The sequence below is a fragment of the Lepidochelys kempii genome, chromosome 25 (assembly GCF_965140265.1).
Source record: "Lepidochelys kempii isolate rLepKem1 chromosome 25, rLepKem1.hap2, whole genome shotgun sequence".
In the NCBI taxonomy this organism is placed as follows: Eukaryota; Metazoa; Chordata; order Testudines; family Cheloniidae; genus Lepidochelys; species Lepidochelys kempii.
The window spans coordinates 5,163,812-5,180,521 of NC_133280.1; the positions used below are offsets into that span (position 1 = coordinate 5,163,812).

A 16,710-nucleotide genomic window follows, 5' to 3' on the forward strand; every position below is an offset into this window, starting at 1 on the left:
GCCAAAGATGTGGCTGATGGATAGGTACTGGGTATTGAGGATCTTGGTGCTGAGATTGGTGCCAAGAGGCGGATACTTAGCAGGTGCTGCCTTAGGTATCTGTACTGAGATATAGGCAAGGCTCATCTCTGACTTATGGCCCTTCATTGACAGAGCCCTGACTGAGTCTTGTGCCCTCTGCTAACTGCCAGCAATGGGCAAAAAGAAACGTAACTAAACTAATAAATTCTACATCTAAGATTAATTGGACAGTGGCAAGAACAGTGGACAGTGCTAGAGGCTCCATCTCACAGCTACGGGCAGTAAAAAGGAACAAAGAGGCATTTGGGCTCATTTTACCCTTTATGCCATGAGTGGTGGGGGAGAGGGAAAGAAGGGGATCAAGGGCACAGGCACAGCCTCAATGGACGCTGCCAGCCAAAGAGAATCCAGTCTTGGGTGCATGTGCTCCAAGAGTGGAATGTGCAGGAACACTCATGCAAAGAAGAGCGAGGATTTCATTGGGTACATTCCAAGACCTTTTTAAAAAAGCTATTTTAAAGATATACAATTTTAAAAAAACAGAGCTGCATATCTTCCCCCTCCCACCTTCATAGTTTTTTGTTGAGTTTTACATCTTTTTAGCCTTTTGGTTATAGTCCAGCTAGCATCAGTCGAACACTGAATGTGCCCCCTAGTGGAGTATTTCAAGTTTGCAAGGGTTAGGATTTTTATTTTCCTATCAGACCATGGTCTCTCAGCACTTTGGTTGTATACGATTATACTTGACATATGGATTAGATATTTTAAAGAAAGGGCACTAAGACAGTCAATTTGGAAAGACTGGCTATGCCAAGTAGCCAGTAATTACTGGAAGAACTTTAATAAAGGTTTGCACCTGGTGCCTGAAGAGTAGCAAAAATGTAAATAATTAGTTTTTGCCAACTCATAAATGCTAATTTGAGATATGCAGCCATCATTGAAAATGTTATGCTCAGCCACTTGTGTTTCTGTACAGCCAAAGATAAACAAATCCAACGTCTACCTGCCTCTCCAAGTGCCTAAATTCTATGGCATTTGTTACTGGAGGATACTTTCTGTAGTCCTCACTGACCTCATCCCATCCACATCATACTATCCCAGCTTCTATTCAGAAACTGGCATCTTTCAAGAGGTGGCTTTTCTGTAGACTGGGCTTCAGGAATTGTCACTCCTTTGTCAAAAGAACAGGTACTGCACAGGGAGCACCTATAGACTGAAACCCCAACTAAATCATCCTAGCCAGGGCTTTGTCAAGCCAGGCCTTAAAAACCTCTAAGGATGGTGTATTTTAAAGAATCCTTATTGAGGTTACAGGAACAAACCATCCCAATGCGTAGAAAGAATAGTAAATATGGCAGCAAAACCTTTGCTTAACAGTGAAATCCTTGCTGATCTTAAAACACAAAAAAGAAGCTTACAAGAAGGGGAAGCTTGGACAAATGACCAGGGAGGAGTATAAAATATTGCTTGAGCATGCAGGAGTGAAATCAGGAAGGCCAAAGCACAATTGGAGTTGCAGCTAGGGCAAGAGATGTTAAGAGTAACAAGAAGGGTTTCTACAGGTACGTTAGCAGCAAGAAGGTGGTCAAGGAAAGTGTGTGCCCCTTACTGAATGGGGGAGGCAACCTAGTGACAGAGGATGTGGAAAAAGCTAATGTACTCGATGCTTTTTTTGCCTCTGTCTTCATGAACAAGGTCAGTTCTCAGACTACTGCACTGGGCAGCACAGCATGGGGAGAAGGTGACCAGCCCTCTGTGGAGAAAGAAGTGGTTCAGGATTATTTAGAAAAGCTGGACGAGCACAAGTCCATGGGGCTGGATGCACTGCATCCGAGGGTGCTAAAGAAGGTGCTGATGTGATTGCAGAGCCATTGGCCATTACCTTTGAAAACTCATGGCGATCAGGGGAGGTCCAGGATGACTGGAAACAGGCTAATGTAGTGCACCCATCTTTAAAAAACGGAAGGAGGAGCATCTGGGGAACTACAGGCTGGTCAGCCTCACCTCAGTCCCTGGAAAAATCATGGAGCAGGTCCTCAAGGAATCCATTTTGAAGCACTTTGAAGAGAGGAAAGTGATCAGGAACAGTCAGCATGGATTCACCAAGGGCAAGTCAGGTCTGACTAACCTAATTGCCTTCTATGATGAGATAACTGGCTCTGTGGACAAGGGGAAAGTAATGGACATGTTATTTATTCCTTGACTTTAGCAAAGTTTTGATATGGTCTCCCACAGTATTCTTGCCAGCAAGTTAAAGTAGTATTGGCTGGATGAATGGACTATAAGGTGGATAGAAAGCTGGCTAGATCATCAGGCTCTACGGGTAGTGATCAATGGCTCCATGTCTAGTTGGCAGCCGGTATCAAGCAGAGTGCCCCAAGGGTCGGTTTTGTTCAATATCTTCATTAATGATCTGGAGGACAGCGTGGATTGCACTCTCAGCAAGTTTACAGATGACACTAAACTGGGAGGAGAGACAGATACGCTGGAGGATAGGGATAGGCTACAGAGGGACCTAGACAAATTAGAGTATTGGGGCAAAAGAAATCTGATGAGGTTCAATAAGGACAAGTGCAGAATCCTGCAGTTAGGATGGAAGAATCCCATGCACCGCTACAGACTAGGGACTGAGTGGCTGGGCAGCAGTTCTGCAGAAAAGGACGTAGGGGTTACAGTGGATGAGAAGCTGGATATGAATCAACAGTGTGCCCTTGTTGCCAAGAAGGCTAACAGCATTTTGGGCTGTATAAGTAGGAGCATTGCCAGTAGATAGAGGGACGTGATCATTCCCCTCTATTCGGCATTGGTGAGGCCTCATCTGGAGTACTGTGTCCAGTTTTGGGCTCCACACTACTAGAAGGCTGTGGAAAAACTGGAAAGAGTCCAGTGGAGGGCAACAAAAATGATTAGGGGGCTGGAGCGCATGACTTATGAGGAGAGGCTGAGGGAACTGGGATTATTTAGTCTGCAGAAGAGAAGAATGAGGGGGGATTTGATAGTTGTTTTCAATAAACTGAAAGGGGGTTTCAAAGAGGATGGATCTAGACTGTTCTCAGCAATACCAGATGACAGAACAAGAGTAATGGTTTCAAGTTGCAAAGGGGGAGGTTTAGGTTGGATATTAGGAAAAACCTTTTCACTAGGAGGGTGGTGAAGCACTGGAATGGGTTACCTAGGGAGATGGTGGAATCGCCTTCCTTAGAGATTTTTAAGGTCAGGCTTGACAACGCTCTGGCTGGGATGAGTTAGTTGGGGGACTGGTCCTGCTTTGGGCAGTGGGTTGGACTAGATGACCTCCTGAGGTCCCTTCCAACCCTGATATTCTATGATTCTAGGGAGATTATGAAGATTCCACCACCTCTCTAGGTAACCCATTGCAGTGCTTCACCACCCTCCTAGTAAAATAGTGTTTCCTAATATCTAACATAGACCTCCCCCACTGCAAATAGAGACCATTGCTTCTTGTTCTGTCATCTGCCACCATTGAGAACAGCCGAGCTCCATCCTCTTTAGAACCCTCCTTCAGGGGAGGGCTGCTATTAAATCCCCCCTCACTCTTCTCTTCTGCAGACTAAATAATCCCAGTTCCCTCCCCCTCTCCTCATCTGTCATGTGCTCCAGCCCCCTAATCATTTTTGTTGCCCTCCGCTGGACTCTCTCCAATTTGTCCACATCCCTTCTGTAGTGGGTTGACCAAAACTGGACACAATACTTCAGGTGTGGCCCCACCAGTGCCAAATAGAGGGGAATAATCACTTCCCTCGATCTGCTGGCAATGCTCCTACTAATACAGCCCAATTTGCCGTTGGTCTTCTTGGCAACAAAGGCACACTGCTGACTCATATCCAGCTTCTCATCCCCTGTAATCCCCAGGTCCTTTTCTTCAGAACTGCTTCTTAGCCAGTCAGTCCCCAGCCTGTAGCAGTGCATAAGTTTCTTCCTTCCAATGTGCAGTGTCCTTGTTGAACCCCATCAGATTTCTTTTCGCCCAATCCTCCATTTGTCTAGGTCACTCTGGACCCTATCCCTACCCGCCAGCGTATCTACCCCTCCCCCCATCTTAGAGTCATCTGCGAACTTGCTGAGGGTGCAATTCAACCCATCATCCAGATCATTAATAAAGATGTTGAACACAACTAGCCCCATGACCGACCCCTGGGGCATTCCTCTTGATACCAGCTGCCAACTAGACATTGAGTCGTTGATCACTACCCGTTGAGCCCAACAATATAGCCAGCTTTCTATCCACCTTACAGTCCGTTCATCCAGCCCATACTTCTTTAACTTGCTGGCAAGAATACTGTGGGAGTCCGTGTCAAAAGCTTTGCTAAAGTCAAGGAACAACACGTCCACTGCTTTCCCCTCATCCACAGAGCCAGTTATCTCCTCATAGAAGGCAATCAGTTTGTTCAGGCATGACTTGCCCTTGGTGAATCCATGTGGACTGTTCCTGATCACCTTCCTCTCCTCCAAGTGCTTCAAAATGGATTTCTTGAGGACCTGCTCCATGATTTTGCCAGTGACTGAGATGAGGTCTGCAGTTCCCCAGATGCTCCTTCTTCCCTTTTTTAAAGATGGGCACTATATTTGCCTTTTTCCAATTGTCCAGGACCTCCCCGATCGCCACAAATTTTCAAAGATAATGGCCAATGGCTCTGCAATCACATCAGCCAACTCCCTCAGCACCCTCGGATGCATTAGATCTGGACCCATGGACTTGTGCATGTCCAGCTTTTCTAAAAAGTCCTTAATCACTTCTTTCTCCACAGAGGGCTGGTCACCTCCTCACCATACTGCGTTGCCCAGTGCAGCAGTCTGGAAGCTGATGTTGTCTGTGAAGACCAAGGCAAAAAAAGCATTGAATACTTCAGCTTTTTCCACATCATCTGTCACTAGGTTGCCTCCCCCATTCAGTAAGGGTCCCACACTTTCCCTGACCACCTTCTTGTTACCCTTCACATCCCTTGCTAGCTGCAACTCCAATTGTGCCTTGGCCTTCCTGATTACACCCCTGCATGCTCTAGCAATCTCTTTATACTCCTCCCTAGTTGTCATCTGTCCAAATTTCCACTTCTTGTAAGCTTCCTTTTTGAGTTTAAGCTCACCGAAGATTTCTCTGTTAAGCCAAGCGGGTTGCCTGCCATATTTGCTATTTTTTCTGCAAATCAGGATGGTTTGTTCCTGAGCCCTCAGTAAGGCTTCTTTAAAATACAGCTAGCTCTCCTGGACTTCTTTCCCCCTAATATTTGCCTCCCAGGGGATCCTCCCCATCAGTTCCCTGAGGGAGTCTAAGTTTGCTTTTCTGAAGTCCAGGGTCCATATTTTGCTACTCTTTCTTCCTTTTGTCAGGACCCTGAACTCAATCATCTCAAGTATCAGAGGGTAACTGTGTTCATCTGTATCCACTAAAACAACAAGGAGTCCAGTGGCACCTTAAAGACTAACAGATTTATTTGAGCATAAATCTGAAGTGGGGTTTTTACCCACAAAAGTTTATGCTCAAATAAATCTGTTAGTCTTTAAGGTGCCACCGGACTCCTTGTTGTTTTCAACCATCTCATGGTCACTGCTACCTAGGTTGCCACCCACTTCTGCTTCCCCTACCAATTCTTCCCTGTTTGTGAGCAGCAGGTCAAGAGGAGCACGGCCCCTTTTTGGTTCCTCCAGCACTTGTACCAGGAAGTTGTCCCCAACACTCTCCGAAAACTTCCTGGATTGTCTGTGAATTGCTGTGTTGCTCTCCCAGCAGATGTCAGGGTGACTGAAGTCCCCCATGAGAACCAGGGCCTGTGATCTGGAAACTTCTGTTAGTTGTCTGAAGAAAGCCTCGTCTACCTCCTCCTCCTGGTCTGGTGGTCTATAGCACACGCCCACCACAACATGACCCTTGCTGCTCTCGCCTTTAAATTTAACCCAAAGACTCTCAACAGGCTTTTCTCCAGTTTCATACTGGATCTCTGAGCAGTCATACTGCTCTCTTACATACAATGCAACTCCTCCACCTTTCCTCCCATACCTGTCCTTCCTAACCGTTTATACCCATCCGTGACAGTGCTCCAATCATGCGAACTGCCCCACCAAGCTTCTGTTATTCCAATCACATCTTAGTTCCTTGATTGTGCTGAGACTTCCAATTCTTCCTGCTTGTTTCCCAGGCTTCTTGCATTCGTGTACAGGCACCTATGATAACTAGCTGATTGCCCTGCTTTCTCAATAGGGATCAGGAGGCTTCTCATCTTGTACCCTCCTCCTTGTATTTCCTCCCATTATCCCACTTCCCCCTACGCTTAGGTCCCCATCCCCCAGCAAACCTAGTCCTATCAGATATCTTGTCCTATTAGATATCAGCAGTAATATTTATAAGCATACCCACCCTAGATATGTAATTAAACATGTAAACGCAGGTAAAATGGAGCAGAGAGGAGTTTGCTGCTTTGATTTCACAAAAGATATGGTATTGGAAAAAGCAGCAGAGTTTTGACAACAGAAGAGCATGCTAAGAAGGGAATACAGACCTTTGGGGAGTTTTCTGCACTCAAATGGGGTTGTGGCACTTAAAGCTGCTGTTGCAAATGGCAATGTAAGGAATCAATAGCAGTAGTTCCAAGGAGCCCAAGCCACAGCAGCTCCCTCATGGTCTTAGTCTAGAGCTCACAAGCTCTGCTGGACCACACACACTTCTCATCAGATGTGTTATTCCTCTCCCTCCCCGCACCCCTTGAGCATCAAAATTAGCTCATCACTCCCTATGCTTCTGCATGATACTCTTGGATCAGGCAGATCAGTCACACATGTATGGAGTCTGTAAATCAAACCACTTTTGACCTTTAAGGCCAAATACTAAGAAACTTTTAAAACTGGAGTGCTTCTTTTGTAGAAATCGGTGAGAAAAATTCTACCTTTACAAGATACATGGCAGTTTTCAGGCACATTGGTTAAGTTTCCATGGAGGTTAGTGTGTTTAGAGACCTTATGATTGTTTTTTAGGATTTTAACCTGCATTATATGGCTATAACTATGTTGAGTTAACACTACTTCAGGAAGTCAGGTTCAGCATATTTAATTTCTCAGCCTTAATACTGCCTTACTGGATGTTTGACATTTAATTTTGTTTTCCCCCACTCCCTCAAGGATCCATTTAAATTAAAAATTGCCCAGGTGCTGGTCACTCTGCAGCCTGAAGTTCAGACCTGGACTTGCAAATTAGATCCTTCAGCCGTGAACTAAACAACACCTCAACAGCATCCAAATATGGATATATCTTCAAAATTGTTTAGTTAAAAACTCCAAGTTTCAGAGTAGCAGCCGTGTTAGTCTGTATTCGCAAAAATAATTCTTTTTGTAAAAACTCCAGGTAATTCACCACATGCAAGATTCTGAAGGACAGAATTAAAGATTAAAAACTGAAAGAAAATCTGTGCTGCTGTGTGTGTGCAAGAATGAGCCTTCATAAACTGCCCTGGAAGAGGGTACATTTTTAGTCTTGAGCAATTAAGGTGACATTCTTGTCAAGTTTGAAGCTTCTGCTCTTTGAGTTGAGAGCAAAGGACAGGGCTACCACAAATCCTAACTCCATCTCCCCTTAACTGCTCGACCCATTTCCATCTAATAAGTGTTCTGATATTATATCGTTTCATCACATTTATCTTTCACAAGGTAAGGTACACTACATCAATTTAGTTGTACTGAAATGGCCAGTAGGATAGTGAAGTTTAAGTTATCTACACTAAGTCAGTGGAATCGATAGTTAACATGCTACTTTACAGCCTCAATTATGGAAAGTTAACCATTAGAAGAGTCCACAGGTATTGGTTCCAGGTTACTGCAATAATGGTTTGAGGACCAGAGTCATTTCTCACAAATTTATGACTCATGAATGCAGTAAGTTTAACATATACCACATAACCCAAGTGGGCTGCCAAAGGCTGGTAATATACTGCCCAAAGGAGATCTCATTTTTTAGAATAGCTTCCAAGAGGAAAGGTAAACATTTATCACAAAAGTTATTCAGTTTATGTTTTATTTTGTACATCTGTTTTATGAATTCAGCCCATCAGAATGAGACCGCCTGTGAAAGTGACCCAGAAGCAAGTTCACACATTTGTGCAGCCAGCATGTTAAATTAAATTTGATTGTCCATAACTGTTCAGTAGAAGATAAAGTAACATCACAGCCTCTCCTGAAGTCCACAATGAGCATTTCAAATTCACATCAGACTAGGGTCTCCAAGAGGAAGAATGGATCCAATACACCAAGTCCAGCCCATAAATGCTTCCTACAATAAAAACAAACAGTTAATAAGCAACACTTCCTGCAAAGTGTCATGGCAGTCAATGCAAAGGACTGCAAGATCTAAAAGTTCAGAGATCCATGCAGAAGGAGTTTCTAGTGACACAAGGACAAGTAAGGGAAACGAGAAGTACAGTTATGTTGCTATTTTAAAAGTCCGTTTAATGACAATATGGAACCAGATAGGTGCCCTGTGTGCTTTGATATCATAGAATCCTAGAAAGGGCTGGAAGGGACCTCAAAAACTCATCAAGTCCTACCCCACACTGATGCAGGAACAAGTAAACCTAGACCATCCCTGACAGATCAAACCTGCTCTTGAAAATCTCCACTATAGGGATTTCACAACTTCCCTTGGAAGCCTATTCCAGAGCTTAACTACCCTTATAGGTAGAAATATTTTCCCTAATATCTAACCGAAGTCTCCCTTACTGCAGATTAAACCCATTATTTCTTGCCCTACCTTCAACCAGAACAAATGATCACAATCCTCTTTATAACAGCCCTTAACATATTTGAAGACAAGTTACCAGGTCCCCCTTAAGTCTTCTTTCCTCAAGACTAAACATGCCCAGTTTTCTAAAACTTATCCCCGTAAGTATGCTTTTCAAACTTTTTATTATATCTGGACTCTTTCCAGTTTGTCCACATCTTTCCTAAAGTGCATCACCCAGAACTGGACACAGGACTCCAGCTGAGGCCTCACCAGTGCTGAGCAGAGCAGGACAATTACCTCCTTTGTCTTACATACAACACTGCTGTTAATATACCCCAGAATCATAGTAGCGTTTTCCACAATTGCATCACTGTTGACTCATTCAATTTGTGAGCCACTACAACCCCCAGATTTCCTCAGCATTACTACCCCCGAGCCAGTTATTCCCAATTTTGTACTTGTGCATTTGATTTTTCATTCCTTAATACCTTTGCATGATCATTTAATTTCAGACCAATACGCCAATTTATCAAGGTTGTTTTGAATTCTAATCCTATCCTCCAAAATACTAGCAACACCTCCAAGCTTGATGTCACTTGCAAATGTTATAACCATACCCTCCACTCCATTATCCAACTCATTAATGAAAATATTGACTAGTATCAGACCCAGGCCTGACCACTGTGGGACCACACTATATATGTCTGCCCTGTTTGATAGCGAATCACTGATGACTATTCTTTGAGCATGGTCTTTCAACCAGTTGTGCACCCATCTTATAGTAACTTCATCTAGACCACACCTCCCCAGCTTGCTTATGAGAATGTCATGCAGGACTGTGTCAAAAGCCTTACTAAAATCAAAACAATCCTGTCTACAGCTTCCCCCCATCTAATAGGCCAGTCCTCTGAAGAAGGAAATGAGGGTATTTGGCATGATTTATTCCTAACAAATCCATATTGGCTATTCCCTATAACCTTATCATCAGGTGCTTACAAATTGATTGTTTAATAATTTGTTCCAATATCTTTCCACTTATATAGAACAGTCAGGCTAACATTCATAAGGCCCCCTTGTTCCCCCTTTTAGAAGACAGGAACTGTGTTGGGCCTTCTCCAGTCCTCTGGAACCTCACCCATCCACCAGGAGTTCTCAAAGATAATTGCCAATAGTTCTGAGATTGCTTCAAGCTAATTCCTTAAGTACCTTGGGATGAATTTCATCAGGCCCTGCTGACCTGAATACATCTAACTTATCTAAATAGTCTTTAATCTTTCCTTCTCTATTTTGGTTTGTGTTCTTTCCTCTTATCGTTGACTGTCTGGTCACTATTCACCTTTTTAGTGAAGGCTGAAACAAAACAGGCATTAAACACCTCAGCCTTCTTGATGTCATCAGTTATTAGCTCTCATTCCCTGCTAAGTAGAGGGCCTATACCAGAGGTGGGCAAACTATGGCCCGCGGGACGCTACTGCCCGGCCCCTGAGCTCCTGGCCCAGGAGGCTACCCCCGGCCCCTCCCCTGCTGTCCCCCATTCCCCGCAGCCTCAGCTCGCTGCGCTGCCGGCGCAATGCTCTGGGCGGCGGGGCTGCAAGCTCTTGCTGGGCAGTGCAGCTGCAGAGCCGCGGCCTGGCCCGGTGCTCTGTGCTGCACAGTGGCGTGGCTGCCTGTCCTGGTGCCCTGGGCAGCACGGTTGTAGCACTGCCAGTGCTCCAGGCGGTGCAGTAAGGGGGCAGGAAGCATGGGATAGAGAGCAGAGGAGTTTGTGTGGTGGTCAGGGGTGTGGATAGGGGTTGTGGCGGTCAGATGGTGGGGAACAGGGGGGTTGAATGGGGGCAGGGGTCCCGGTGGGGCAGTCAAGAATGAGAGGAGGGGTTGGATAGGGTGGCGGGGGGCAGTCAGGGGACAGGGAGCGGTGGATGGGGCAGGAGTCCGGGGGGGGGGCTGCCAGGAGGTGAGAAGCGGGGGGGGGGAGGGTCAGAGAGGGGGCAGGGGCCAGGCCACACCTGGCTGTCTGGGGAGGCACAGCCTCCCCTAACTGGCCTCCACACAATTTCGGAAACCCGATATGGCCCTCAGACCAAAAAGTTTTCCCGCCCCTGGCCTATACTTTCCTTCATCATTCTCTTGCTCTTAATGTATTACCTTTTCTTATTGCCTTTTATGTCCCTTGCTAGGTCTAACTCATTTTGTCCTTACATGCTTGTGCTATTCTTTTATACACCTCCTTAGCAATTTGTCAGTGTTTCCACCTTTTGTAGGATTCCTTTTTGATTTTCAGGTCATTAAGGCACTCCTGATGGAGTCATATTGGCCTCTTACTATTCTTCTTATCTTTTCTTCACACACGTGTGGTTTTGAGTTGTGCACTTGTCATAAATATAAAGGGAAGGGTAAACCCCTTTGAAATCCCTCCTGGCCAGGGGAAAGCTCCTCTCACCTGTAAAGGGTTAAGAAGCTAAAGGTAACCTCGCTGGCACCTGACCAAAATGACCAATGAGGAGACAAGATACTTTCAAAAGCTGGGAGGAGGGAGAGAAACAAAGGGGTGTGTCTGTCTATATGCTGGTTTCTGCCGGGGATAGACCAGGAATGGAGTCTTAGAACTTTTAGTAAGTAATCTAGCTAGGTATGTGTTAGATTATGATTTCTTTAAATGGCTGAGAAAAGAATTGTGCTGAATAGAATAACTATTTCTGTCTGTGTATCTTTTTTGTAACTTAAGGTTTTGCCTAGAGGGGTTCTCTATGTTTTTGAATCTAATTACCCTGTAAGATATCCACCATCCTGATTTTACAGGGGGGATTTCTTTATTTCTATTTACTTCTATTTTTATTAAAAGTCTTCTTGTAAGAAAACTGAATGCTTTTTCATTGTTCTCAGATCCAAGGGTTTGGGTCTGTGGTCACCTATGCAAATTGGTGAGGCTTTTTATCCAACATTTCCCAGGAAAGGGGGGGTGCAAGTGTTGGGAGGATTGTTCATTGTTCTTAAGATCCAAGGGTCTGGGTCTGTAGTCACCTAGGCAAATTGGTGAGGCTTTTTACCAAACCTTGTCCAGGAAGTGGGGTGCAAGGTTTTGGGAAGTATTTTGGGGGGAAGGACGCGTCCAAACAGCTCTTCCCCAGTAACCAGTATTAGTTTGGTGGTGGTAGCGGCCAGTCCAAGGACAACGGGTGGAATACTTTGTACCTTGGGGAAGTTTTGACCTAAGCTGGTAAAGATAAGCTTAGGAGGTTTTTCATGCAGGTCCCCACATCTGTACCCTAGAGTTCAGAGTGGGGGAGGAACCTTGACAGCACTTAATAGCATGTCCCTGAGAGACTGCCAGCTCTCCTGAACTGCTTTAGATTTGCTTCCCATAGGATCTTACCTACCAGTTCTCTGAGTTTGTTAAAGTCTGGTTTTTTGAAGTCCATTGTCCTTATACTGCTGCTCTTGCTCATTCCTTCTGTTAGAATCATTAAATCTGTAATTTCATGATCACTTTCACCCAAATTGCCTTCCACTTTCAGATTCACAACCAATTTCTCCCTGTTCTTACAACTGTAGATTACTCTTCTGTTTCTAAATGCAACGTGTATAATACAAGTTGAATGTGCCTCATGGCAATGCCAGTATTTGACATGTTCCTGAAACCACCATTCACATTCACCCACTTTCATATATTTACTGCCCAACACCCCTTTTTTTAAGTGGAGTGAAGGGTTATTACATAACTTAGGTTCTGCAGAACAACTTTATAGACCATTTCCATCAACAGGCTTAACAATTAGCAGAGCAATTGAATGTTAATGCACTAAGTTTCCTAGAGCAATTTATCAACTTTCATAAATAAATTAATCCCACATTAACACTCTAGCTCCCATTATGGGCTGGTCTTTTTTTTCCCATGAAGCTGCTAATGGAAATTGCACTTTTGCTAAATGTTTTGACACAGGGGAATGACAAAAATGAACCACTCTCTCTTACAAATACCTCTGACAAAGAGTAAGATTTTCCTTTTAAAGAAAAAAGGCAATTTTTTCTAGTTTCTAATGATGTGTTCTGTGTTTTCAGACTCTCAAATCCCCTCACAATCAATAGTGTTTAATACATGGAGATTCTCCCAAGATGCCATAGGATCAAGCACCATAAATACAATTGTGTCTTCCACTGAAATAAATACCATGATGCAGAACGCCCCCCACATCACTGTTTCTCAACCTTTTCAGGTCGGTGAGTCCTTATTCCAAGAGAAATTTTCACAATACCTTTACATTTACTATGAAAAAGAAAGTAAATAGTGTAACAACATTAAACCTACATAATTTGCATGTGTTCCAAAAGATTGACAAATGCTTGCTATGGAAGTGTGTGCAGGGAGAGAGATTTTCTTTTGCTTTAGAATGCAAGAAAATTTTCAATGTCTCACAACCCCCTTGATTGCCTTTTGTGACCCATCAGTTGAGAAACACTGCTTTAGATTTATGGAGTGTCAGTCTATGACCAAGAATAATCAATATGCTGTAAAAGCTTAAGTGAAGCATGTTTCATTTCTATCTCATAGTATGTTATATGAAATAAAGAGCTTTTAACTGGGGAAAAAGCATCCACATTGTCCCTGTCCAGAAAGCTGGTTACATCTTTAAGGTCTTCTAGCCAAGACCAGAGGCAAATGGGTCCATTAAAAGAAGCCCTACAACAACACAGAAATTGTACTTCGAGAGAGAGTATTTTAATCCCATGAACGGATACAATAGGAACGTATTTACCAACACATTCTTCTTACTAAGTATGTGTACTGCTAAACCTCAGTCTCTAATGAGATCCTGAATCCTAGCTTTGATATCCACAAATAGATGTAGCGCCCACTAATTTGTTGCGATATGGAATGACAGTTCAGTTTTTTTCAAAAACCATTTGGCTGATACTGTCCTGAATTACTTTCAATTCTATAAATAAATTCATTTGTTTCTATTCCTTTCCTAAATTCAAAAACTCTCAAGCTACTCCCATTCAGTACCGTAGGACCTGAAAGAGATGGATAGGGTGAGGAAGTTAAATACACATCAGCTCAGAACATGCAATGTGCGTATTTCTCAGAATAGCACGTTACAAAGAGACTTGTGACTACTACGAGCTCATCTGTAGAAGCTGTATAGCACTTCGAAGCTATAAAGTATTGACTAATCCTGCCAACTCCCTTATGATATATGTATTCTCTATTTTACAGCTGGGAACACTTACGCTGATAAAAATCCACTAGACCACATTGGCTCACTCTGAAAAATAATGTAATTTAAAATAAACTGGCTAGTTTCTACTAAGGTACACGGATAGCATATCTGGGCTGGGCAAGTTCTTATCAAGATTATTGTCATGATGCCATTTCTGACTTTCAGTACAAGAAAGAATTACATGATAAAGTGCAACAGTTCTCTTTGGGGACTAACTATTGGACAGAATATTTAGTTTCAAATTGCTGGATTCTATACTGGAGGTCACATAAAATGGCATGTAATCACAAAATGTATGCATGTTATTTCTGATAAGTACAAGACAGAAAACTTACCATTAGAAGGAAGAGCAACAGCTTAATCATCTTTCTTAAACTTGCCATTAATGTAGGGAACATAGTCAAGGATCAGTCTCCAGTCTGTCGCCCACACCAATCCCACAGCGCCTACGGTGCCCCATGTGGTCAATGTGGGGGTCCTGTAGAACACAGACACACAACCATGCCTCTTCTACATATCTAAATGTTTGTCAGCTACTTTAGCAATAAACACCTGCCAAGACTGTTTACTCAAGAAGAAATCTTAGCTGCGACCTTGAAGAGAAAGTCACACAGTTAGGCCCAAGTCTACCTGCATCTTGGCAAGGAGACTAGATAACCCTTGTGGTCCCTTCTAACCCTATGATTCTCACTCAGGGTTAAGCTTAACCTGATACTAGAAAATTACAAATAGTGCCCTTATCTGTGGCATTTCTGCTTTTTTCACTATTTACAATCCACTCAGCTTGGTTTATTTCTGCTGGTCCATGCTTATCTGTATGCAGTGTTGTTGTAGCCCTGTCGGTCCCAGGATGTTGGACAGCCGAGGTTTTCTTTCTCACCAACAGAACTTGGTCCAATAAAAGATATTACCTCATCCACCTTGTCATGTTTATTTGTAGCCAGTTTCAGTTTCTGGTTCTCTTGGTTCTCATGCACTAGCACATCACTGCAGGGTTTGGGCTGGAAACACTGTACAGGAATATCTAAATCCCTGCATCTCGCTAGAGATGATCAAGCCAGAAAATGGCCTGGCCCAAATTATATTTCAACGTGGTCAGACATTCATAGATTCTAAGGCTAGATGATACTACCGTGATCATCTAGTCTAACCTCCTGCGTAACACAGAACTTCCTCAAAATAATTTCTGTTTGAAATGTGTTGCATCTTAGGCAGAGAGAAAGCTAGAGTTAGGAAACTATGTTTTAGCCTATTTAACACACAGTTTGGCTCACTAAATGTAAGCTGAGTAGCATATTTAGAACTGGAGTCAGGACTTATATTAGCCGAACTAAAGGGAGTTGTTTCACAGTAGGACACTGACAATAGCAAAGTTGCCTGTAATTTTCCCCTCACTTCAAATTAGTAGCTCTGACCACACTCTAGAATAGGGATGGGCCAGATCCGGCCCATCTAACATTTCTGTCCAGCCCGCCAGGTTCTTTGGCTGCCCCCTCATGATTTCTGGGCCGCTAAAAGTCCCCTGGTGCAGCAGGGTGCTCAGGCAGGCTGGCTGCCTGCCGTGGCCCCACACTGCTCCTGGAAGTGGCAGGCTGCTGCTGGCATGTCTCTGCGCGCCCCTCGCGGGGAGGAGGGGGCAGCTCCGCGCGCACTGCCCCCACCCCCAGCGCCAGAAACCAGTGGGGGCAGTGCTTGTGGGCGCAAGCAGCACATGGAGACCTGCTGCCCCCCTCCCACCAAGAGGCAGGCAGAGACGTGCCAGCTGCAGCCGCTTCTGGGAGCCGCGTGGGGCCATGGCAGGCGGATAGCCTGCCTGAGCCCCGCCGTGCCGCCGGCTGGGAGCTGCCCGTGGCAAGCACCTCCCGGCCAGAGCCCAGACCTCACACCCCCTCCTGCACCCCAACCCCCTGCCCCAGGTCAGACCCCCCCTCCTGCACCCAAACACTCTCCCAGCCCCTGCACCCCTTTCCATTAACACAGTAGCAACGTGCGGCCTGTGACAACTTACCAAAATTCACGGAGCGGCGCCCCTGTGACTATTATTGCCCCCCCCCCCTTCTAGGAGCTGAACTAAAGAAAAACAGCGCCAGGCGTACCGAGGGCTTCACCTTAGCCGACTACACGCTCTGCCCACCAACCCTCGTGGCCGGCTCCCAGGGTAATTACGCTACCGGACTTCCGAGCGCCTTCCTGTCAGCTCTCGACGGCGCTGCAGGCCAGGTCGGGTTTTTTAAGCATCTCAAACGGAGACCCGCCCCCCCCCTCGTATCCCCCCCGCTCCCGAGGTCACTGCCCCGCTGCCAGGCGGGGGCTCCCCCGCCACCTGCTCCCCCAGAGGGAGGGGCGGGGAAAGACCCCGGGGAGGGGGGCCCCCCCGCGCGCCTCACCAGTTCCGGAGCAGCTGGGCGTAGCGGGGCCCCATGAGCCTGCTCAGCATCCTGCTCCCAGCCCAGCCTCGGCCGCCGGCCTCAAAGTCACCCCGTCTGCGCATGCGCCCGCGACGCGACGCGACGCGGCGCCCCGCAGGCCCCGCCCTGCGCCGGAGAGCCGTGAAGGACCCCGGCGGGGCGGGGCAGGGCCGGCCGTGACGCCGCCTGAGCAGAAATATGAATGAGCCATCTAAATGATTAATTATTAGGATGGCAAATGCCAGTCACCCTCGAGCTCCCCTTTATCCTCCCATCCCCCTTAACCGAACAACGGCCACGTCTCCCCGGCCCCCCTTTTACCATCTACTTCCCCCAC

The 16,710-nt window shown here is 45.4% G+C and overlaps 1 protein-coding gene across 1 annotated transcript; it reads right to left on the reverse strand.

The window, feature by feature from the left end:
- Positions 1 to 8,024: 8,024 nt before the first annotated feature.
- On the reverse strand, positions 8,025 to 16,471 carry UQCR11 (ubiquinol-cytochrome c reductase, complex III subunit XI). Its single transcript, XM_073323778.1, has 3 exons — positions 16,353 to 16,471; positions 14,301 to 14,443; positions 8,025 to 8,296 (listed from the first exon to the last, which is right to left on the reverse strand). The coding sequence occupies exons 1-2, from the start codon at positions 16,454 to 16,456 to the stop codon at positions 14,323 to 14,325; spliced, it is 225 nt and encodes a 74-aa protein (XP_073179879.1). The 5' UTR covers positions 16,457 to 16,471; the 3' UTR covers positions 8,025 to 8,296; positions 14,301 to 14,322.
- Between the last annotated feature and the right edge of the window lie 239 nt (positions 16,472 to 16,710).

Bases quoted from the DNA above. Each gene is read 5' to 3' on its own strand.
- UQCR11 (XM_073323778.1), bottom strand. From the start codon at position 16,456: ATGCGCAGACGGGGTGACTTTGAGGCCGGCGGCCGAGGCTGGGCTGGG. The intron at 14,444-16,352 runs GTGAGGCGCGCG...TGTGTTCTACAG, and splicing joins GCCCAGCTGCTCCGGAACTG to GACCCCCACATTGACCACAT.